Source organism: Athene cunicularia (genome assembly GCF_003259725.1).
Source record: "Athene cunicularia isolate RWA chromosome 3 unlocalized genomic scaffold, athCun1 chr3_part1, whole genome shotgun sequence".
Classification (NCBI taxonomy): domain Eukaryota; kingdom Metazoa; phylum Chordata; class Aves; order Strigiformes; family Strigidae; genus Athene; species Athene cunicularia.
In genome coordinates this window covers 96,960,881-96,984,985 of record NW_020799097.1, presented here as the reverse complement: position 1 = coordinate 96,984,985, position 24,105 = coordinate 96,960,881, and the positions used below count along the sequence as shown (strand labels likewise).

The following is a 24,105-nucleotide window of genomic DNA, read 5'->3' as shown; positions in this document are numbered from 1 at the left end:
AAAAGCAGCAATCCTTCCCCTGATTGGAAAAGCCACTGCCAAGCAAAAAGCCACTAGAAAGCCTATCATAAAAATCCACTTACTTTAAGGATAACAAATATTATAGTCTGTTTTTCAGGTTAAAGGGATAGTGCTATGTTCTTAAAAAAGGACAAAAAAATAAATTACATAAAATTAACTATTTGTCCAAGAGGAATACACTCTGATTTTAAGAAAAGGGCAACTGATTTTTCAAAGGAAACAAACTTAGAATCCTTCTTGCCTTCACTCTTACCTAAAATCCCAAAGAAAATACCTACTAAATCATAACAGCAGAAAAAACATCTACAAAAATATATGAGACAGGTAAGAAATTCAAACTTCAAAAAGTTTTGTCAAAGGGAAACAAATCTACCTTAGCTATTTTTAAGGTTCTAGGATTCTACATAATTGTCTTTAACTACCAGAAACAATTTTAAAATAACGAAGATGATGTATGTATGTAGTAATGAGACCCACATTTAAAAGTCTCAAAAACCTAAATGCTGTAACTAAACTTTCAACAATAGTTACTTTTTGGAGTTCTACCAGGACACCAAATTTTTAAAGGTGTTTGGAAACCTATATTTTTATAGAATGAGACTGTGTGCAGTGGTATGCTTTTTTATCTTTTCTCTAATTCTCATTAACTTTCTCTAATTCTCATTAACTTTCAAGGTCTAAATCAAACTTCCAATATAAAGTTTTTAAGACACATAGCACATACTTAATTATATCATACAAAATTTTCTTCAGGAATATTTCCTAAGAGCTCTTCAGCAAAAGGTTCTTCAAACCTTTTCTATAAAACCAAGCATAAAATCATGTCAAGTTTTTTATAAAATTCTGCTTATTGTTATTTATAAAATAACATACTTTAATAGTCTGACAAGTAATTAAGATGTCAGAGAAGTTAATGTCATATCCAACTATATGGTTTTCCTGCCTGCTGTTATTCATATTACCCAAACAATGAGATTTGTAATAATCAAAAAACCCCAAAAAACCAAAACCACAAAAACTGAAGCTACTTATTGTTTCCTGCAGCTAAAACCTAACATGAAACAAACAATAATTGGAGATATTTGAGCTAAACCAGTTATTTTTCCACAGATTTTAAGCTAGGTTATGTAACTACAGGGTTTCAGCTTTCTAGCCCAGGAGTAAGTGCCCCTTTTTCAGAAGGAACTGACCCACTAACAGACCAACTCTCCAGGTGTGTAAACAAAACCAAACCAAGAAAACCATACACATGCAAATCAAATTACTGTCCTGTTCTACCATCCCCCTTACATTTTTAGAATAATTCATATGGATTAGGGGGAGGGGTGGTGTCACGTAAATTTCAACTTTACTATTTATATTTCTGATCTTTTTGCAACAACCATATTGACCAGAAGCTTAGTGCAAACTGAACTCCAATATATTAATTTCCACTTAGAGGCCAGAGTTTGAAGAAAAAGCACTGCCGTAAATTCTTGCAAATGACATAGGCCTGATCCTGAGGCAAGTGCATAAGCATTGATTCTTGTCTAATAGCATCATGGCATCCATGGGCATCCAGCTTTCCTGTGTCATAAAACCAGTACTTCATATGTCAGGATGAAAAACAAGTCAAGGAATTCATATTTTCTACATCACCAGGAAGATCCACAGCAACTGTAAGAATAGGTGAACCTACCAACTTTGCTTGCATGGGAAATAACACCCCAATTCAAGTTAAAATATTCAAATGTGGAGTAGGGAGCAAATATCTTAAATACATTTGATCATCTTGGTCAAAAATACTAGAGTACAACAGGTGAGCTTTACTAATGCAACAAACAACAATTTACAGGGCTATGCTTGATGCTAAGACCAAGAATCTCAGTATTCAAGACAAATTCTGTACAACAGGTTCCAAAAGTGATCTGACAAACAGTTGATACATTTGTGCCTCCATATCTTATTTTCCTGGCAATAGGATGACACTAAAGCAGGGTCTTGCATTCTAGGGGGTATTTTTTTCAAACCATTCGGAGAGGATGGCTTTAAAACCCATAAAGAACTGCAAAAGCATCTTACAGTTAGAAACAACTAGTAGCCAGTGAACCATTGAGAACCATACTGAACTCCAGGAGATAAACAGCTTACATTGAGAACTGGGTAAGGGTTGTCTTTTGGTGGGTTTGGGGTTTTTGTTTTTGTTTGTTAAAGCCTTCCTTGAATAGAATAAACTCCAAAAAAGCAATGGGAGCCACACCTTTGCACTGGTGGCACAAATAAGTAACAAGTACTGAATATTGTCTTGAAAGGCTTCTGTGTACTTCAGTGTTCCAACCACAAGGGTTCAGATCATCTCTGACTGTTGGGTTAGCATAAGCAGAACACCTGGCATTGTGACAGTACTAAATCTTTACTTCTGCTGCCTGTTTCTTTTCACTTTGGTATACAGTTCTGGCAAGCTTATCTCTCCAAAATAATCTTAAAACTTCATAGGCGAGATAAACAGGAGTTTAAGGAAGAGCTAAAAGTTCCTCCAGGCTTGGAGCACTGCCTCATGATTTGCAGGTCATATGGCAAAATCAACACACAGTCTTCATTAGGTATCATTTTGTTGATGATATGGTGGTTACTAGGACATGATAGTGTTTGTATTGACTATCTTAAGAGGCAAAGCTTTGAGCCTGCCATCTCCAGGCTTTGTTAGATAGAGAATGAAAAGTAGAATATGTATTTAAATAGATTCTTCCAGATGTCTATTCCTATGTCTGTTTTTAAAGGCAAAGCAGCCATCACAAAATGGCTTAAGCTTTGAAGACTGCCAGTTCAAATACAGTATTTTTCAAACACAGTATTTTGATCTCTATCACTGTGACCTTTTGTGTGAATAAGTAGCGGTAATAACACTGATCCCATAAGGTACAATTTAACACAGTTACTGACCTAGACATGAAGCAAGATACAAGACAAGGAAGGCTTTGCAACAGGATGACACAGAATGGCAAGTGGTGCCACCAGATTTTTCTCAACAAATACTTAGCCCTGACTCAAAGCAGAATGATCAATGTTTCTCTCAAGTCTTCCTCCCCTCTGTATTCTTAAATCTCTTAATACTTACAGAATAAAGAAAAAGAATGGGCAACTTTAAGGGAAAGGTTTACATGCATAAGATACCAAAATCCAATTCTCTTATTTCTCAACACTGAAAAGTATTTAACAAAAGCCTGAAGCCACAGCAATTCTGGTACCGACATGTCTAGTCTTTTATGATGAAATGCCCTTTTTTTTTTTTTTATAATAAGGTAATTCAAGTTACAAAAAGTGAAGAGAAAATGCCCACACTTTTTCCTATAATTGTTATAAATTCAGCCAAATTGTATTTTCTTGTGTATTTCATTGCAAGCCTGAGGAAAATCAGGATTTCAGGCTGAATTCTCACCAATTAGCATTCTTCAAATTAGATATTCCATTTTACAGGAAGACATCAGAAGCTTAAAGAATCTAACAAAGCATCTATGGGCAAAGAAGATATGTTGCTTAATAACAGCATTTCTGAAAGGGCAACTCTTAATGTCTGTTTTCTAAATAAAGATAGAGATGCTACAAGTTAGAGCTGACTCATTCTAAAATACCAGTTTCTTTTTGACTTGGAGCAGATTAAGGAACATAATGGTGGAAACACGTATCTGTTCTCTCATCTACCCTCCAGACTTCTGCAACAATACAAGCACAGCTGTTAACCAGATGAAAACATGAAGGCTAGAGACAATGCAAGAATAGATACCAATATTATTTCCATGGCAGCACAACATCAGATAACATAAGAAATAAGATCTGCAGTACATGATACTATTATTTATTTTTAAGATGGAAAGTTCTAACACCTAAGGAAAAACTAAGTAAGTATTTTCTGTTGGAAAGAAAACAAGATTAAAAAGTAGTATGTCTTGCATATTTCAATCTTCCATGTATAGACTGGTTTTGTTGAAACCATATGGAAATGAAAAGGTCATCAATTAAAAACAGAAATTTAATAAACACAAAATATTTCCCAAATAAATGCCTGTGGTAATCTAATTTCTTGTAAACACTGCACTCAACATTCTACAAGAGACCCAGATGGCATATTAACATTTCTGATCTCTTAAATCAAAAAAATTAGAGGAAGAAAAGAGTCATACTACAGAAAGATTATTCATAATTCAGTCTCCTATGGAGGAGAAGACTACAACTAGTCAGCATGTTTGACTTTCAGAATTACTGATTAGAAGTTCAATTAATAAAGAGCTTTAAGTAAAATCCCAACATCTAGAGTGCAAAATGAAACAAAAAGCACTTTGAATATGAAGTCAGTTTAGAAGATTTTTAACAACTCTATTAATGCCTAATACTGAGAGAGACAGACATGGGGGGAGGGAGGGAGGCAGGCAGGTTGGTATCCCCGAAGATAGCATACATCTTATAAATAACCCAGTACAATTAGAATGAATATTCCTTGAGTTTGTTAACTATGTGTAATTTCTTCACTTCTCTGTTACTACTATAGTTATGCCCTTTGAATACCACTTTATCAAAACGTAGACTGTTAACCAAGTATAATAAAACAAGAAAATCACGACCAGAACATGACAAAAAAAACCCCAAAACAAAAAACCTTTCCTAAACAGCATGCAGATTTAAGAAAAAACAGTTTTCTGAAGACTGTCTTCCTCCCACCACTACCCCAAAAGTGAAGGGTTTATAATAAAAATTACTTCCCTACCTGTTCTACAGTAATCAACCCATCTGAAGGTTCAGATGTAGCATGTGAAGGCAAAAGTTTACACAGTGTCCCTAAGAGCAGAGATACTTCCTTCATGCTTCTCCAGCAACACACAAGAACCATCTGAGCTGTGACGTCACATGTTTGCCTTTCTTTACCTTAAAAATAAAAACCAACAAATGTAGTCGTGTAACTCATGGTTCTCAAACATAGATTTGTAATTTAAATTTCATTTAGCCTGATCTTCTTACAAAACACAGTTCACTATGAAAAAATTTCTAAACTTGTTAAACAAAAAGATAATTTAGTTTTGCTGACCCTAATTGCTTCCACTCCTGAATACTCACTGTATTTTATTCCATGGCAGCAGTATACCATTTTACCAGGAAACTGCTATTTTAAAGAGTACGAGTCTTTTGGTCACAATTGTTATTCACCTGCACACTGAACTATACAAACACCTACAATTTTGGAGCCAGACTTTAACAAACTCCAATCATCAATCCATCACTCACTGTATGTTACTTGGTTTTTTAACCCAGGTGCCCGCCTAAGAGGAAGGCTGGCAAAGGCATCACATTTGTAAGGCAACATCTCCATCTGGTGGCCACTGTGCCACTTCAACATAGCTAGACTACTTTCCATGAAACAAAACTTAGGGCCCAACCAAAGATACTTTAAACATAGGTAAAAAAATGTGAGGAAAGAAAGTGCAAATATTTAAGACTTTAAAAGCTTGCATAAACTATTAAATTTTAAAATGTACAGACATTCTATAAATGGTTTTTGGCATACATTAAATACTCCAAAGTTTACAATTTCTTTATCAGTGTAAGGCTCAATTTCATAGCTGCTATTCATTAAAGCAAACAAATACCATCTAACATTTTACCACTGCAATCTTTCAAATGGAAGTTTCTGCTTATGTAACTTCATGCTACAACTTTTACTGCATGAATGTATTTCCCACTAGTCTTGTGTACACTGGAGAGGGAAATCACACTAACACCTTTCAACAAGAAACATTAAAAGTGCTGCTTGACAGAAAAGGTGTTAAAGATTACCTAGCCAAGTGCAGTTAAGGCAATAGAGTCTAGGCCAAAATCAAAACAACTCATTTTCACTTGTGCTCTAAGAGAGACTAACCACAATCTTCCAGAAACACAGTGAATTAGTCTTTAAAACCATGCTCATGAATAACTAGCTTCTGACAGATTTATTGAAGAACTGAAACATTGTACAGAGAAAGTAACTTCCAATTTTGATCACCCACATAAAATGCCTGCTGTATAAAGAATATCTTGATTTAATTACTAATACAGCATTGGATTTACCTCTCATTTCTGTGCAAATATTTTCCACTGGCCTGTGGTCAGACAGCTTTTCAGGCTCTACTTCACAGTATTCTTTCAAAATTTTTGTTTGCATAAAATAATCATTCGTGTCCTGGGGTTGTATCTCATGAAGAATCATCTGCAGACGGCCCGCACTTTCTACACATTGAAAAATAGGAATATTTAAGACAGTTTTGTTTTTTATTTTTAGTTCTTTATACAATTGTAATTCATTTTTGATATGTAAGTACAAAAGAAAGCTATTAGCACTAAAAACCAAATATAAAACTATGGTGATTTACAAGTATTAAGGAAGAAAGAAAACTGGACTTTACAGTCATCTGTTTTGAAACAGATGCAACAACACAATCTGGAAATGTTTCAGAGGGTTTTTTTTAGTGCAGAAGTCAAGACAACCTCGACAGGAAGTTTAAAAGAGAGGTTTAAGATTATGCCATAAAATGAGAAATTGAAAGGGACAAGTGCTAGCTCTAGTTCTGAATTGCTATAAGACAAACAGAACTTCAGGAGTTCCAGTTTTAACAGAATTCTTTTGGGGCTTTGTTTGTTTACCTGAATCACTATCCATTGGAATAAGACCTTCTGGTGATGAACTTTGCACCACTGGTGATACTACAGCAGAAAGTCTGTATGACATCAGAATGAGCCTGGCCACCATTTCCTTCCATTCAGTTACCAACGTCAAGTTACTTAGGAAAAAAAAAAACACAACAACACAACCAAAACCCAACAAAATCACAAACAAAAAACCAACACAACTTGAATTAAAAATAACTTTATATTTAAAACAACTGAAATTACAAACACTTCCACAACAGTATTTATGAAAACTATAAATAGGGTACAGTCTGAAAAGTCCTGAATTTAACATATACAAAGGAAGTATCCAACAGCTAGCTAAACAGTGCAGCAGCCAGTTAAGAGTTCTAAAAGCCACAGGTACTGGATTTCATTACGAATAACACTGTATGTTTTTATGTTCTCCTGAGAAGCTCTTCCACTGTGCTTAAATAAAGAGTTACAACTTGCTATTTAGCAGTATGTTTTACTTACTTAAAAGGTAATTGCTGCAAAACCCCAGTTATACAATGCACTCTCCCATACATTGGGAATGATGCTGCTGCTTGAAGCAGAGACTTCTTAGCTTGAAATATTTCTTCTTCAACATTCACCAGCAAAAGCTTGATAACTAAAATTTTTAGAAAAATATGTATTTGCATTATATATACATATACTGTATTTTCTAAGAAACAAATCTGCTTTAAAGAAATAGGAATAAAGCCTGTTTACACAACAATTCAATAGAAAATGCACAGCAATTTCCTTGTTTACACTTTTCACTCTTTTGTCATTTAAATAAGTTATTGTTGATTTTCAGTTACGTAAACTCCAGCAGTATTTCTTATAGGCAATTTAGTCTGTCTACCAGAATCAAACAGCAGCTGTGAAAAGCACAGCCCATATCCTACACTCAGGGACAATCCCACAGTTCGTGATGAAGTCAAAAGAAGTTACCTGCCACATACTGAAAGTCAGACTTCACCCTTAGAGCCAGACTAATACAACAAACAGTTCAGCAGAATATTAACCATCAGAAGGTTACGGTTAAATATTTGCATCTTAGATGAGCCACTAAAGAACACACCCAATTTTCAAGAATACATGTGGCTATTTTTTTTAAAATATTTATACCATGGGCATCTCAGTGTCAGAATCAGAATTAATTACAGACTCAAATAACTACAGATAACTAACAACAGGACAGACTCTATAACAGTGAGACATGAGGTTACAAGTGCATTTGCTTAATTTACAGCAATCACAACCAAGTCTCAAAAGTTATGATTCCACTGCACATGAAGGAAGTATTAATAGGCATCTCTAGAGAAACCAATAATGGCACAAAAAAGTATACAATAGTGAGTTTACTACAAATTATATCCAATGCTTTATTACAAATAATGAATTTAAAGATTTTAGTTTTATTGCAAAGGTGAAGGAAGTCTGTTTAACAAATTTTCCAAATCCACCAGATCTAGAGCCTCTCAGCTTTCATCCAGAGGCACTAAACCAAAGAAAACTATTCCACATGGAAGCAAAGCCTAATTACTGCAGAAATATATCTTCAGGACCGCAAACCACTTGGATAAATGGTTTCAAGTGAACAAATATCAAGCGCTGCAAATATCAAGTACTTGAACGTGACACAGACCAACTACAGCTGCCTTTGCTCTGAGTGAGCAAGCTCTTGGAGGAAGCAGAGTTTCTTTTCCTGCACTTTATGGGCACAGCTTCATTAGGCTAGCTACCACGGCCTCAGTGTCACATTCTTTCCGATTAAAGTAGTAACAAAAGCCATCTTCTACAAACATTCTTTTGCCTTAACATGAGCAGGACTAGATTAAGGTCTTACTAAGGCACCTGGCTTCTTAAGAGCAAAACAAAATATACTTAAAATCCTGTTAGAAATAAGCATCTCTAATTCATTATGCCTCCTATCAAAAGCCCTGAGGAAAAGCAGTAGCGTTCCAAATAAATATAAAAAACATGGGGGTTCATATCCCCAAAAGCTTACCTGATAAAGTATTCTTCTCCACTGTACTCACTGATATGTCTTCATCCATCTGGGGGTTATGCTCAACCTGTTTACCTAAACAAATACACTGTAGTCCTTCATGATGTACTAAAAAGTTCAATAAATATGAAGCAGTGACACAATCATATGGCTTGGTACTTGTGCTAAGATCCATTGCTGCTTGGAATAGGAGATCTAGATTTTCAGAATCCTGAAAAAAACCCAATATTGTTCATTTTACACAGCTTCCATATTGATTTAATTAAGCTACTTAGCACCCTGGAATCTAAGAACTGCTTTTCAGTAAGTTTTTGGTATGTATTTCTTAGGAAACACTTATTTTGTACACTGATTACCTTACACTCAAAACATGCATGTGTGTGTATTTAGCAGAGATACAATACATACACACTGAGGATGGGACAGGCATTTATAAAGCAGTATTCAAATATACTACACTTCACAGGAGGATGGTTTGGGTTTTGGGTTGTTCATTTGTGTTTTAGAATACTGTGTTTCATCTGCTAACAGACATCACTGAGAAGCATAGTTTTAACAGGAAGCAGTATTTGCTCACCAGTACTTATGAATTTTAAAGTAACATTTTATGAAGTAATAAACAGAAAAATCAGTATCGAGTCAAAGAGCAGAAGTTGGGAAAAGTCAAAAAATGTAATCAGATAATGAAATCTGAGACCAGTCAAAAAGGAAAAGAAACAGAGCTGAATTTCTTAAAATGCAAGAGTAACCGTCAAAATGCCTCAATGATTTACAAAGGGAAGTCACAGCTTGGCAAGGAACTTGCATTAACTCTTTCTCTGATAGTTCATAGTCACACCCAACGTACTTCTGCAACTCCTTCATCCATTAGCAAAACAATCCTCCTTACGTAAGGGCAGAAACTGTCTAAAAATATATCAAAGAAGCCAGCGATGAGCAGTACTGCAGGCAACATGGACTGACTTCTAATTTTCAGGAATTATGCTTTGCACCTAACCCAAGTACCTGGTATAATACAGAACATTCATCTTGCACTAAATTACTCCTTTTAAACCATTTTTAATTACCTACCTGTAAATTAAGTGCAACATCACGTATTTTCATCAAAAGCCCAAATGCCAGAACTTTTACTTCCTCAAAAGTACTAGCAAAACACTGGATCAAAGTTTGGACACGAGTAGAATCAATCTCCTGGTCCAACTGAAAAACTTGGGCCTGACCTGTTCAAAGAAATCAATGCCTTACATAGTTATTCTTTACAGAATAACCACTGTATTTGCATTTTGCTTAGCTATAGTAAAAGAAGCATTACAGTAAAATTTTAGCTAAAGCATTATTTTAATATTACTTACTTCTCTTAAAAGCTCTTAAATGTCATGTTTCCTGTTGAAAAAAATAAAAAAGCTACCATATCCAAAAAATGACTCTCAGTAATACAGGAAGTAACTTACTGACAAAAACAGAATCCCATTTATTCACATTAAATTCAGCATTGAAAATAACCTTTATTTTAGCTTTTCTTAAAAAAAAAATCTTTTCCTGCAAGTATGCAGTAGTAGAAAATAATTCCTCTCAGAAGAGGTTTAAAAGTGTGTTTTCAGGTTTACTTTTGGCGGTTCTTTTTGTCATAGCCATAAGCCCCTGAAATGGAAGCCATTACGATTTTTTGCTTTTTATTTAGATTTACAGGAGTTATGACTTCTGGCAACTGATCTAAAGCCAGAAATTTTATGATGTAAATAAGTGCACCATATTACAGCACAGAACACAACAGCAGCTAAATCTCCTTTACAGAAGTAAAGTCAGGCTTCTGAAATCCTAAAGCTGCTATTATGAATTATTTTCAATACAACTTTCTATTAAAAAACCCAGCAATAACATAGCACAAACTCATAATAATAAAATACATTCATGATTTATCAGGGTTTTGAGAAAAGATCTATCAAGATAGCATTTTTTCTTCCCTCTCAAAATCAACTTTTACCTTACATGTCTCATTTCTTAAAAAAAAATAAAAAATTACAATTTAAGACTAAAACATACTTTTACATTGGCCATATGATCCAGAGACAAGATTTAGCAAAACTATCAACACTCCAAGGCTCTAACTAATACTTCTTGAATTGGAGTTGTCGTAACATTGTGAAGAACATTTAAAGTAACAGCAGCACATCATCATAAACTGTCCAATTAAATGGTTACTTTTATAGTACAGTAATATTATGATGATATGCAGGCCTTTTCAATCAAGAGTTTTTATAGTTTTAATGTCTTAAATTACATATTATCAAGACGTTAGAACAGAAAAAGGGGGCAAAATTATCAAATATATTGAATTCTGTCCAAAAGTTTTCTTCAGAGTAACAAAAATTGAAAAACCTTGCTGAAAAACAGGCTAGGCAAGAAAATCCCAGTTTATGTAATATATTCAACAGGCCATAAATATTTGCATTTACTTCAATATTCCATTTTCCAGTAAAACTTACTATCCCCCCTTCAGGTAAAATGAAAGCGACACAGGAAATGCCATAGAATTAAGGACTAAGAATACCCTTTTACTTTGACAGAAATTGACTAGCTGGCATAAAAGAATCTTTTTCAATACCTCCCATTCCTACAGCCTTCAAATTAGACTTCTCACCTTTTGGAACAGAAAATATTTCTGCTATTGATCCTAAAATACTTAGTGCAGAAAATCTGGTTGGATGTGATGAACCAGGAAATAGTACCTCAAAAAGTCTGTCACATACAGATGACATGAAATCCTGAAAAATCACAAGAAAAATTTTAAGTTTACTTGCTGCCCTACAAACAAAGTCTAAGTAACTGAATTCAGGACATTCTGCCTTTACACGTTACCCAAAAAATTATGACCTTACAGTTAATTTTGGAAGCATGGGAGGCCTACCTTCATAGTACTGACAAATTCCTTGTTTCTACAATACAGTGAAGTCTGGACAACTGTTTGCTTTTTTTTAAAAAAATCAAACAGTTTCCCTTCCCCACTCCCACAAAAAGATTGCCATTGTATCAAAACCTTGAAAATTAATTAAGAAAAGCAGAACTCAAGACAAGAAACAGCTTAACACAAAGAAACTGATTACGTGAACCTTCAAAAAGGAATAAAGGATAAATACAAACAAAGTCTTCACACAGAAGTCTTTGTGCTGAAGCTCTGTCATTCATTCTCTCACTGACCTTTCTGGAGATCTAGAAGAGGCTGAATCGTAACAGATCTCTATTTCAAGCCCAAGTAGCACACATCACTTAAAACTTGCTATTAAACTGCTAGAAGCTGACAGGACATTTACCTGGAAATTTTAGTTTGGACTGGGGGTACATCTCCAGTCACTCCTCACTTGTTTCAGGTCACTTCATGGAGCAGTCCCTCAGAAAATAATCTTTATTGCTTTTGGACAAAATTAACCTTTAAAGATAACCTCCAAATACTAATGGGCATCCAGTTCACGAGACAACAGAATATTCAGTCAAAATTACCTTGCATAAGCACATACAGAGAAGACTAGGTTCTCAGCACTGTTTTGCTTTACAGGTTTCTTCTTTCTGCACTGCGCTATTTTGTAACACAGACACAGCCTAACTTAACAAGAAGCGTTCACAAGAACAATGAACTATATTTCAGAAATGCTATCCCACCCCTTATATCTGTAACTCTAGCAGTCTAACTTACTTTATATTGTTGCAAAATCCCCAAAGGATGCCTTTCAGCTGAGTTTTCAAGTAACTCCTGCTTGGTTTTATTTTGCTCCAATTTATAAAGCACCTGGGAACTTTCTTGTATCCTACAAAATAACTTTTAAAACAAAAGCAAACATAAGTAAGGCAAGAATCATTAACAGTTAAATAAGGGAAAAAGGTAGTTTCAGATTATTTTGTAGTTCATGCTTGTAATGTTTAAAAAGTCTGCATACAGGTTAACACAGAACAGATCCCTCTCCACTCCAAAACCAAATTTTTGCTCCCCGTCTCTCATGACCAAGCTTTTTCGCCTCCCTCTGCACCTCCAACACCTTCTTCTATCTTCCTCCTTAAATTCATGCCTAGTCTCCTCCTCCCACCTCTCCATTTTCTGTGGAACATATGTTCCTCTCTAAAAAAAAAAGCTCAATTAACGCATATAGTTTTTATACTTTTAGAGTCCCTTACAGAGTTTGACTCAGTCCAGGAGTGCTTCCCCCAGCTCTTTTATTACCCACTAGTATTATTTCCTTTCTTATTACACTCTAACACAATTTTTCCATCTCACATTCCTCAGCCTGTACCAGCTGGGAATGGAAAGAGACGGACTTCTCTTTTGTTTCCACCAAACCTATTCCCTCATTTTTCCTCTGTCTCTAATTAAATATTTTCTCCTTCCACAATGCTTTCTTTTGCCATTAACATTTTCCAAAACATTCTTTATATATACATACATAGCTTCCTCATTTTATCCATATCTTTCTACCACGATCTACATGTGACCTTCCACAATGCTGAAACACTCAGTCCCTGCAGACTGTAACAGCACACCAGATGTCACGCTGTTCCTAATATTCCCCTACTCTGTCTTCCAAGTCAGGTTGCTGAGGCTGATCAAGTGACTGGGAATTTGCCTGAGATCTGTTAAGTCTAATGTAAGCACACCCTTAGTCCACAGCAACACAAGGTTCACTGTTCACCACACACTGCTTTGCTATTGGTAAAGTATGCATACACTGACATGTTAAGTAACACTACCATTCGTGATCAAGTTACTGTGCTTATCAATTTTTTTGTTTGAGCCATCCTTGCCTGCAAAGACTTATCACCATGCAGTTGGGTAACACATATAACGCATTCCCATTCTTAGATCTTCTACTTTTTCAAATGAGCGACTTCATAACATATGCAGTACGATTTTTTTAAATGCTATATAACTAACATAATGCACATTAAACATTGCTTATAGTTTGAAATTACCTTTCTCAGTAAAGAACCTATCTGTTGCCTTACTGAAGGAGACTGGCTGTTCAAGTTGTACATCATAAAAAAGTGAATTAGCTGCATTTCTTCCACAGACACAATTTCCGTGCTACGATGGGTTTCACAAAGTAAACCTAAAGCATCAATGCAAACCTGAAAGATATTTAGATGTTAACCACAAAAGAGTTACAGGCACCTGTGATGATACCTTTTTTTAAAAAACAATGCTGACACAGTGTTTAGGATTGAAGCAATTATTCTAACTTAAAGACACAAAAAACCATTGTCCCTTTACCTGATTGTGCTGATGAACTAGACCCTGTTTTATACATTCAGTGGATACAAGACCACTGCTCATGATATTTGAAAGTTCCAGGTGTCCATGAGCCCTGGCTGTTCTTAGGCATGCCATTAATGCTCCAAGAGCTCCTCTAGTACTGCAAGAGCCTAAAGAAAATGAAAACACATAATAACTATAGTTTGATTAACACAATGTACTCAATGCAATTCTTGTCAGAAACTCCTGATCCTTCCAACACGAGCCCTACCCCACTTCCATTTTTTACCCCATAAACTCCTAGTGTCTGCCTTAGATTAAACTAGTTCTAAATTGCCTTGATCCCAAAAAGCTTCATCTTGAACATGTCATATGAAAAGAGGACCTTGGGAGGTCTCACAAGCCTTTATTTTGGAATTACACTAAATTAGGTAAAACACTACACGAGAATCATAAATCTCGTATCCACATATTTGCAATGAAAAACAATCTGTAAAGCCCTGTTACTGGACAAACCTGTGTACGAAATAACATCAGAACAGAAAAATAGTAGGAAAAAATACTGATATGTAACAAAGCTTGGCATGTAAAGAGAACAGTAAGGCACCCACAGTTAGAATACTAATTACAGTTAGAATACTAATTATTTTTCTCATACCATGAAGACACACTTATGATTATTACGAATTCCACCTTGAAATACTAACAGCAATAATAACCATCTGGCATTTTCCCCCCAAATTAATTCTAATAATAACAGATTGGAAATCACATTTCCGAGACTTTTTTAAAAAAAAAAAACAATCACAATGACAAATACAGTATTTACTGTCTTACCTTGATTAGCATCTGCAGAGGCCTGAAGAATTCTAATCATGTAGCTCAGACTGTCAGGGTTACATTTAAGCAATTTTGGTAAATAGTAATCTATTATGTAAGTAGTTTGGTCATGGTTCCCTTCACACAGTATTACTAGAAGAGGAGAAACCCAGATGTCATGCCACTGGTCAATCCAGGTGCTTTCTTTAAAACTCAAAGTTAAATGAGTTTTGTGATTTGTAAACATGGTTTCCAAAAGATCACTAGCATAGGGTGCAAGAGACTGGTCATTCATCACGTCCAGAATTTGTACAGGAATTGTTCTGTCCAACTGCAGTATATTTTCAGTGCCCACACACTCCACAAGACAGCCAAGAGAAGCATATTTTCCTTTTACATGCCATTCCAAACTCAGTAAATGCTTTATCAGTCGGGCAAAGAATGGGTCTGATTTTTCACTGAATCCAGTAATGGTGGTTCGGTGTATCTGAAGAAGATTCTTGAATATCAGTTTGGTTTGGTGTCTAACAGCATCCAGAGGGTGTTCCCAGTGTGTATAAATGTATTCCAGCAGCTTCCCAATTACGTTCGAGTTCCCGTTAAGTTTGATTTTTAGATTTGGGGAGCCTGAAACGAGGGCAGCCAGTGCTGAATTAGTCCAAATAGCAAGGATTCTAGACAAAGATGTTGTCATACTGGATTCTTTTAACCTTTTAAAAAGAACAAACAAAAAAATTTCATTATTTGCATTTGTCAATTTTTTCAAAATATGTAATCTTTTTTAATTTCAAAATAATTGTTATTCACATTAGTTTAGCTCACACTAAAACAGGTAAGGAGACACTAACAATTCACTGAAGGAACACAAAAAGGAGGTGATGAATTGGATGTTGCAAAGTGTATGCTTAGTTACCAGACATGCTGTTAAGTGGTCACAGCTAAAACCCCTAAATATGGGAGAAAGAAACCTGACAAGCCACTACACTTGCTATTGAAAAAAAAAAAAAAAATTATCCACATGCCAATATTTGAGCAACATTATGTTACAGCATGCTTCTTGAAAATATAAGGAAAAATTTTCATTGCTATATAAAACCATAAAAACTGAGTCCCACATGTGCAAAAACAAAATCACAAAAGTGACCTCCAAGGCAGAAACAAAGGCTGAACTGAATACGTGTTTTAATCTCCTATCTGATATGCTGGTAGTCCACTACATGCAAGCAGTCAATGCTTGCAACCAGAAAAAAAATTAAAACTCATCTTACTTTAAGTACTTCACTCACTGGCACACTTTGTCTTCTTCAGTACTTTTAAAAGCATAGAAGATGATGTCCTGAAACTAAAGTTCATCTGTCTACCTAACTATTGATTCTGCCACACCTGACCATCAGGCAGTTGGTAAACTAATCCCACTTCTGTGGAAAAACAAGACTTCATTTTAGTATGCAAGAGAAAATTGTAACTATCTATGCAATATCAAGACGTTTTATTTTTTAAACTTACAGGGTTATCCTTGAATATATTAAAAAAATGACACGACCTGTGGCAGAAACTATTATCATCACACTGAAAACAGAGATATTCCACTGGGACTGTATGAGGGGTATGAAAACACAAGTAAAAAGATCTACTTGCTCCTCCTAAACATGACAGAATACAAATCTAAACACAGGCTTACTCTGAACTCAAAGACAACAAGACTGATGCGATATCTAATAATAGTTTCTCTCCATTTTCACCCATGCTGCCATTCTTCCATTCCAGCATTGCCAGTGCTCCATGGGAAAGAAAGAGAAGGACTGCGTCGGAGAGTTCTTCTGTACACAAAGTCCCACAGTTATTCACAAACCACACCGGCACGCCTGCGTGTTTCATTGACCCAAGAAGCAAGTCACTGATCTGTAATAGCAAAGTAACACCCATTACAGTATCTCAGTACAAGAGAACAGCTATTTTGTACGTAACTGAGAATCTTAAAAGATCTGAAGAGATTTCTTGTACGTGGTTTTTCTCAAATTCAAAACCCTAGCCTTATTATTTCATACGGCAAGAATAAAGGATTTACACTCCAGCAAAAGACTGATACAGAGGCTGGCAAGTCCTGCCATCCCTATCAGCAAAGCCTCCAAACAATGCCGGTGCACTGATTAATGACACTGTGACATTCTACAGTCTTTAGCAAAGACATACACTTACCAAGGAAGGTAATTCTTCAACTGGCTCATACATAGCTTTAGTAAACAGAATAACAGCCAGTCCTGAGGTAGTCTGAACAGTTTGCAGGAGAGTTGCTAGATAGCAGAGAAAGATATTTTACATTAGAGAGAAGTAAACATTCTGTGCTAGAACTATGTATCAAAGTTATAAAGATGGTGTTAAATTTTCGTAGACTACTTGTAGTTGTATAATCCCAGATCTGCAGTGTCCACTGGACAGCAATTATTAACTAATTTACACTCTAGTATAATAGGAAGCTATTAATACTTTTTAATAGATAGAAAAATATAGAACTGCTCAGTAAGACAAGGACAACTGTGGCTGAGCCTACTGATTTATATTAAAAACTACTGTATAAAAACACCCCTACAAGAAATAAACCCAGTTAGTTATAGCACACTAATAAATAGTTCTGAAAGCATAATTTATACAGACATATACATTTTTGGTAGGGACAGACACTTTGGTGAGTCTCAAGTATTTCTGTTAGTTTCTAAATTATTAGTAATAACATTTACCTTGCTTTTTGAAGTAGGACAAGTTAGACTATATAGTCCAAAATTACGATCTACAAATCATAGCTCACCAAAAGACTTACTACTGCTCCCACTCCCATTAATCTCAGCAGCTGAATTTCCATTCAAGGTAAAGAAAGATTTTATACATATAGATTGTGTTTACTATAAAGACAACAAGACTAACTTAATAAAAATATTTGGTTTTCAATGTTACTAAACTTACCATCCATTAGGAAGCTTGTGGAGCTTTTCAGTAAACTACACATACTTTGCCAAACAGAAGACTCATGGTGTTTCCAAAGACTTCCCTGGAAATTTTCTTGTAATTTCTGTACAAACATCATTGAAACTTTAATGGCTATCAGTAAATCGTGCATCAATTGAGTCTGAACAATACGATTTCCATGATTCTTTCTGGGGGAAAAAGAAAAAAAATAAAGACAGACATACACATATAAAGAAAATGAAAGCCATTCTTCACCATCCCCAGAAAACTACATGCTGCCATCTTCAGATAGAATGAATGGTAAAAACTAATTTATTATCTGAGTTGACCAGAAACATACCTATAGGAAAACAAGAAGCAGACTCAAGGGCAGTGTTTATAAATGAAGTTAACAAACATAATGACAAATTCTACTACAGTTTCTGCAGGTTCCTGTGACAAGCCTTCACTTATTTAATTCTGTCTGAGCAGACCTGAACTTTTCCAGTAACTTTCCAAAAAGACCAGCAGAACACAGTGCTACTCCTTTCTCATTTTTCAAGCAGTTCCTCCACATGCAAAGCATATATCCAGGATTCGACTTTCTTCTAACACAGACAACATATAAACTTCTAACATACAAAACACTCCACTAAGCACCCTTCTCCTCTGAGTACATGATGAGAGACCACAGGGAAGAGGCTTCACTTTATGCAATACTGGAAAATGTCAAGATATTAAATTATGACTGCTGTGACAGACTAAACAGAATATCAATACTGAATTAAACACTCAGGGAAAGTGGAAGAGTATTATTCTACCTGAATTTTAATAAGTGTATCTAATAATTACAGTGTTCAGTCACAATTCAGATAGCAAAACCACAACTCAAAGGCCTCCCTTAAAAGTAGTAGCTCTAACACAGTGCCTTAAATGTTATGGCCTTTAATTTTCTTCCTTTCCTCTCATTTTATATCATCATATCACCACAAAAGAAACTCATCATCAGCTTTTTTTTAATGTAAAATATCTATCATTGTAAAATGGTATTCCCATCTTTCATCAATGTATGGCTATCAAAGTGATACTCCAAACCATACCAGGTTATCTTGCAAGAGTGAAATAAACACAGCTTATATTGAATTCACTTGCCTGTTTTCTTCCTGTATGTCAAGTAGTGACTTCTGCAGAAACTGAAGAACTAGTGAAAATAATTATGGCATAAATTTATTTAAAAGAAAAATAGAACAGAAAAATTCCAGCAAAACCACCGCACATACACATCATTCCTAGACACAATGAACAGTTACCCACATAGTGGTTTTTCTTCCACTCCATGAATAAACTAAACTGACATTTCAGTGAAGACCCAAAGAAGCAATGCTTAAGCAAAATCTCAAGCTAGTTTGCGACAACCTGGTACAAGAGTTTCCAACCCGTTTGGCCTAATCCCGTGAGGTACTCAGAGTTCTGGTTCCTCAATGAAAAGCTGAAATTACCAAGAGCTAAAGACTGAGCAGCAATAAAAGGTCCACAGGAAGCTGTCAAGTTATCCCATGTTACCAGCATATCAGACTTCTGCCAAATTATTGCCAAACAAAATTGCCGACTACAGCAGGCCTGGGCTTGCTATAGTCAAGATTGGCTGTTAACAGCTGGTGTTACCACATCCAACTTAATGAGTCACGGGACAGAACACCTCACATAGCCATCAACTCCCCCAGCCCTTTAAGAATCACTCACTGATACCTTTTCAGATTTATATCTAGGGCTGCTCAATAAAGCAAGACTGACCCCTGGAAATTAAAGGTACAAATCAAGGGAACATCTTTGACAAAAAAGTACCACATGAGGGTACTAGTTATTAAAAATTAACCAGGAGGAAATCAGATCTGATAGATCTTTATGACTACCTCATGTTACATTTTCACACACAACCCTCCCCCAATAACCTGCAGTGAAACTTATTTTACTATAAATATAACGTTACCTTCTTCAAACAGGTTCTTAATACTTGCTCTGCCTAGAGGAAAGAAAATACATGTTAACTACTGAACACTAGCCAATAGTATCTATTTTACAAAGGTAAGTGTAAATATTACTATTAGGTGCCACACCAAGATGCAAACTAATGTCAAGCAAGGTAAAACAGAAAACAATATATTCAATGTTATTGTACCTAAGCTGAAGTCCTCCACACAGGATGCAAGGTTGTCCAGTACTTTCCTGTACAAATACACGTCTGTGGTTTTCAGTTCTTCCCTGAGGCAACATACAAAGCTTTGCACAGCTAATGTCATGAACTGTTCAGGAAGACCGTTTAATGAACTACAACAGTAAGAAACAGCACAATCAGTTAGCTCACACCGAGATGTTAAATATCTGCTCAAATAAAGCTAAAACTCCAATAACAGAGAGATGTTGCTTCCTTCATCAAACCATACTCTGTTTTAAAATAAACATGCATGTTACAATTTTGCAGATAGAAAACCTGTCAAAGGGGTGTAAAGCTCTGGCATGCAACCAAATACGGGATGGAGGCTCTGCATCTCTCAGTGGGACAACAAATGTTTCTGGACATAGAAATGAAGACAGCTATGCACTGAATCCTAAAAATGTTAAGGCTGTAATAAATTCACTAAAGAAACACAACAGTAATTTTGCAACAGAAAAATTTAATCACAATAAAAACAGGCAAAAGAAACCACAGTTTAGTTATGATTCCTGTGAACAGCCTTTGCTTGACATTGTTAAAGTTGAAATTTTTTATTTTAAATTTCTACTCTAATAACGGTTTTAAAATTCAAAGTGCTAATTACATACTATGTTGTCTTGCCAGCAATGACACAGATCAAAATAATACTGTGAAGTTATTTATCCAATGATACATTGTATTATTTATAATTAAGATTTTTACTAACAAAGAAAGAAATACAGTACATATTCACATTAGTACCACAAATTTTCAATAAGTTACAGCAATCTTAAGTGCACGGCAAATTATGACTTCTAGGTAAGGAGAGCATCTCAAAAAAATATTAAGGCTTACTATTCAATTTTTTACCTTGCTAATACTTTTTTCAAGGGATTCTTCATACCCAGTGAAAAATATGTCTCTCCCAAAATATCCAAACAAGCTTTAACCATGGGATCACATGCAGAGTTTTGATCCATCTTCTTCACCAATGGCATAATCTATAATCAACAGAACACATAATCCACAAAAACTCTGGATATACTCTCATCATTAACAGAGGCATCATCTAAGTATATGGTGCAAAACTTGCCTCTCTTTACTATCCTGTTGAGTTTCATGTGTTGAATAATGTTCCAAAAACACCTCTAATACCAGAAATACATACATACAAAATAGGAAGCTTGGTATCACTTGCCTTCTGTCATTTTCAGTAACTGTAGCCCCTGATAATTTAAGTAACAGAACTACATTTGTATCTATGGTGTGCATGCAGTTAGAACTGCTTTTTATTTGTCTCCAGGAATGTTTAAAACATTGTAAAGTTTACTTTAAAATTGTATTTCCCATTAGCAGTGCACAGGACACACTGTCAGTTACCAAAAACTACACTAACAACAGTGAAGTCTTACTTGTTTAATACACTGGATCTGCTGGATGCCGTTGCTCAGCTGTGCACAGTGCAAAAGCAGAGATGCCAGGTTTTGCTCTTCAGCCATTGAAAACCCTACATTTGGAAAAGTCTCTTTTTAGACAAGAATTAGAATAAGCAGTATACACACATATTTTATAATAAGAAAACACTTCTTAAGTCTTTTTCCTGTTCCAGTCAACCTACTGGTGCCACAATCCTTTAAGTCACCTTACAACACCTTAACACCAATTTTTTTTCTAACAAATGAAAAAACTACAAGTTTCAATAACATAATAGTAGGCTTCATCTTCAGTATAAAGACGAGTTTCACAAAATCACAGCATGGTTGAAGTGGGAAGGGACCTCTGGAGATCATCTGGTTGAACCCCACTGCTCAAGCAGGGTTCCCTAGAGCAGGCTGCCCAGCCCCATGGCCAAACGGTTTCTGAACACCTCCAAGAATGGAGACTCCCCAATCTCCCTGGAAAACCTGTGCCAGTGCTCAGTCACCCTCACATTAAAAATGTTACTTCATGTTCAGAGAGAAACTCTCGTGTTTTGGTTTGTGCCTATGCCTCCTGTCCATCACTGTTCAACAAGGGGAAAAGCCTGGCTGTGTCTTCCTTACACCCTTCCTTCAGATATTTTTTAGACATTGATAAGATCCTCCTGAGCCTTCTCTTAACCAGGCTGAAGTGTCCCAGCTCCCTCAGCCTTTCCTCACAGAAGGGATGCTCCAGGCCTTTCATCATCTTAGTGTCCCTTCGCTGGACTCTAATATGTCCATATCTCACTTGTATTGGGGAGCCCAGAACTGGATGCAGCACTCCGGGTGTGGCCTCACCAGTGCTAACTAGAAGGCAAGGAGCAACTCACAGTAACTTTAGCATACAAATCTTTTATTAGTGGGATTTGGTTTGTTTGTTTGTTTTTTGTTTTTTTTTTTTTTTAAACGAAGATCACTGGAAGTTTGTTTCATCAAACAAACAAACAAGAAAAATCCACTAAATAGAAGAGCATTTGAACAGTATTGTTACCGTAAAAGCCAACAGACAAACCCTCTAAGACTCGTTTTGGAGTGTCAGAAAGCAGGCATTCATTATTACAGCACTGGGTGCACATGCAAATAGCTTCGCAAAGGTGAATGCGCCCCAGATCTATAAGCAGCAGCTAATATACAGTGAGATTATATACATTCATAACTTTTCTGAGAAATGATTGTCATATGCATTAGATTTCCTGGAACTAGTTACAGTATCTACATCCTAATTACACGTGTGCTTTCTTGCTGGGTGGTGGTCTCGAGGGGTCCCTGGGGGTCATTGATAGTCTTCCTCACCGTGTCTGCTGGTTGACCTCAGTGCTCACACATGTTCACAAAGGTCTGTTTAGGAGGTGTAGTGCAGCTGTGCTGTACCTTGAGCTGGTTTGTTTTAATTTGTCCCATCCTTGTTCCTGTTATCTTCAAGAATAGGCCCTGACTGCCTAATTTATTACTGTCTTATCTTCAAATCCCTTTCTTCTTCATGAAAGCACCAACTTTCAGCTGTGTCTGCACATACCAGAAGCTACATTGACACTGACCTAACTTATTCTCAGTAAAAGAATACTTGGCAAGATGAAAAAGCAAGACAAAAAAAAAAAAAAAAGTTAGCAAGACGTTTTGGCCTACAGTATCTTTCAATCAAGTTATCTACAAAAAATACAAAGACTGGGAAAATACACTCAAGGTGACCTCCAGAGATCCCTTCCAAACCTCAACCATTCTGTGATTCTTTGAAATTCAGTGTTATCTCACATATTAAGGCTTGTACTTTGGGTATCACTGAATTACAGGCCTGCAAGTGGGATCACAAGTAGGACTTTCTACCACCTTCACACCAATGACATAACAAAGAGTTTTGAAACCAAAGACACACTGCTCTAAAGAATTCTTTTAACTCTGCCAAGGTAAGAAGTCATTGTCATTACAAAATAAAAGCAAATCACAGAAGAGCAAACGTACCTAAACCCCACAAAACAAAACCACCAGAAATAAAACAACGAAAAACCCCAAAACAGATCAATTTCAGTAGCTACTCAAATACATCCTACTAACAGAAAAAGAAATTACACATTAGTTCAGAAAAAACACCCCACTTACTCTGAAGTTTTTCAAGCTGCTGCTGATCAAGAAAGAATGCATCTACCTGAATTTCTTTCTTCTTCTTTAAAACCATTTTGACTGATGAAGAGATACCTGCTCAAGGAAAAAACAACAGGTCACATTGTTTTAAAAGCATAATTAAAAACACTTCCTATGATAATGGTCTCTCTGCTGCCCTGAAATATTTATTGCATTACCTACGCAAATTTTTTTCAAGATAATAGCTCTCTTTAATTTTATCAACTTCGTCTATTTCAAGCATTTTGTCCAAAATTCACCCAGACTTCATGGCACAAAATGGAAGTCACAGAAAAAATGATTCTCTGGGTGAAGGACAAACTGTCTCACTTGTTATGTAGTCTGTGGTGCATCCATGGATCACAGTTTGAAAACATGCAAGAGCATGAAAATAACATTACAAAACTTCTGTTGCTCTGTTTCACTGTTCAAAACTCATTCAACTTTTACTGATCTCAAGTTGGAACTATGCAGCAAAGCAGCTTTGTTTCTTTAAAATGTATCAACCAGTTCTGCATTTCCTGTAAGGGAATAAATACCAAGTTTTCTTCTTGAAGGCAATGGCAATTCAGCATGCACTGCGGTTTCACTGACTTCTGAGCTCGTTCTGTTATCACTGAACAGCCGAGGTGGGAAGGGA

General features: G+C 35.8%; 1 protein-coding gene across 3 annotated transcripts in view; it reads right to left on the bottom strand.

Moving 5' to 3' along the window:
• The window catches only part of THADA (THADA, armadillo repeat containing), a 164,240-nt gene extending 140,343 nt beyond the window's left edge, over nucleotides 1–23,897 (bottom strand). For all 3 annotated transcript variants that reach the window (XM_026845656.1, XM_026845657.1, XM_026845658.1), the window contains exons 1-20: nucleotides 23,445–23,897; nucleotides 21,300–21,394; nucleotides 20,758–20,888; nucleotides 19,873–20,021; nucleotides 19,684–19,716; nucleotides 18,846–18,894; nucleotides 17,712–17,902; nucleotides 16,950–17,044; nucleotides 16,432–16,652; nucleotides 14,769–15,460; nucleotides 13,950–14,101; nucleotides 13,652–13,807; nucleotides 12,384–12,506; nucleotides 11,334–11,457; nucleotides 9,764–9,912; nucleotides 8,693–8,903; nucleotides 7,171–7,306; nucleotides 6,670–6,806; nucleotides 6,097–6,255; nucleotides 4,763–4,920 (exon numbers count right to left, since the gene is read on the bottom strand). In XM_026845656.1, the coding sequence (XP_026701457.1) occupies nucleotides 4,763–4,920; nucleotides 6,097–6,255; nucleotides 6,670–6,806; nucleotides 7,171–7,306; nucleotides 8,693–8,903; nucleotides 9,764–9,912; nucleotides 11,334–11,457; nucleotides 12,384–12,506; nucleotides 13,652–13,807; nucleotides 13,950–14,101; nucleotides 14,769–15,460; nucleotides 16,432–16,652; nucleotides 16,950–17,044; nucleotides 17,712–17,902; nucleotides 18,846–18,894; nucleotides 19,684–19,716; nucleotides 19,873–20,021; nucleotides 20,758–20,888; nucleotides 21,300–21,394; nucleotides 23,445–23,520 (3,237 nt within the window). In that variant the 5' untranslated portion in view covers nucleotides 23,521–23,897. The remainder of the gene's footprint in view (nucleotides 1–4,762; nucleotides 4,921–6,096; nucleotides 6,256–6,669; nucleotides 6,807–7,170; nucleotides 7,307–8,692; nucleotides 8,904–9,763; nucleotides 9,913–11,333; nucleotides 11,458–12,383; nucleotides 12,507–13,651; nucleotides 13,808–13,949; nucleotides 14,102–14,768; nucleotides 15,461–16,431; nucleotides 16,653–16,949; nucleotides 17,045–17,711; nucleotides 17,903–18,845; nucleotides 18,895–19,683; nucleotides 19,717–19,872; nucleotides 20,022–20,757; nucleotides 20,889–21,299; nucleotides 21,395–23,444) is intronic.
• Nucleotides 23,898–24,105: the final 208 nt, after the last annotated feature.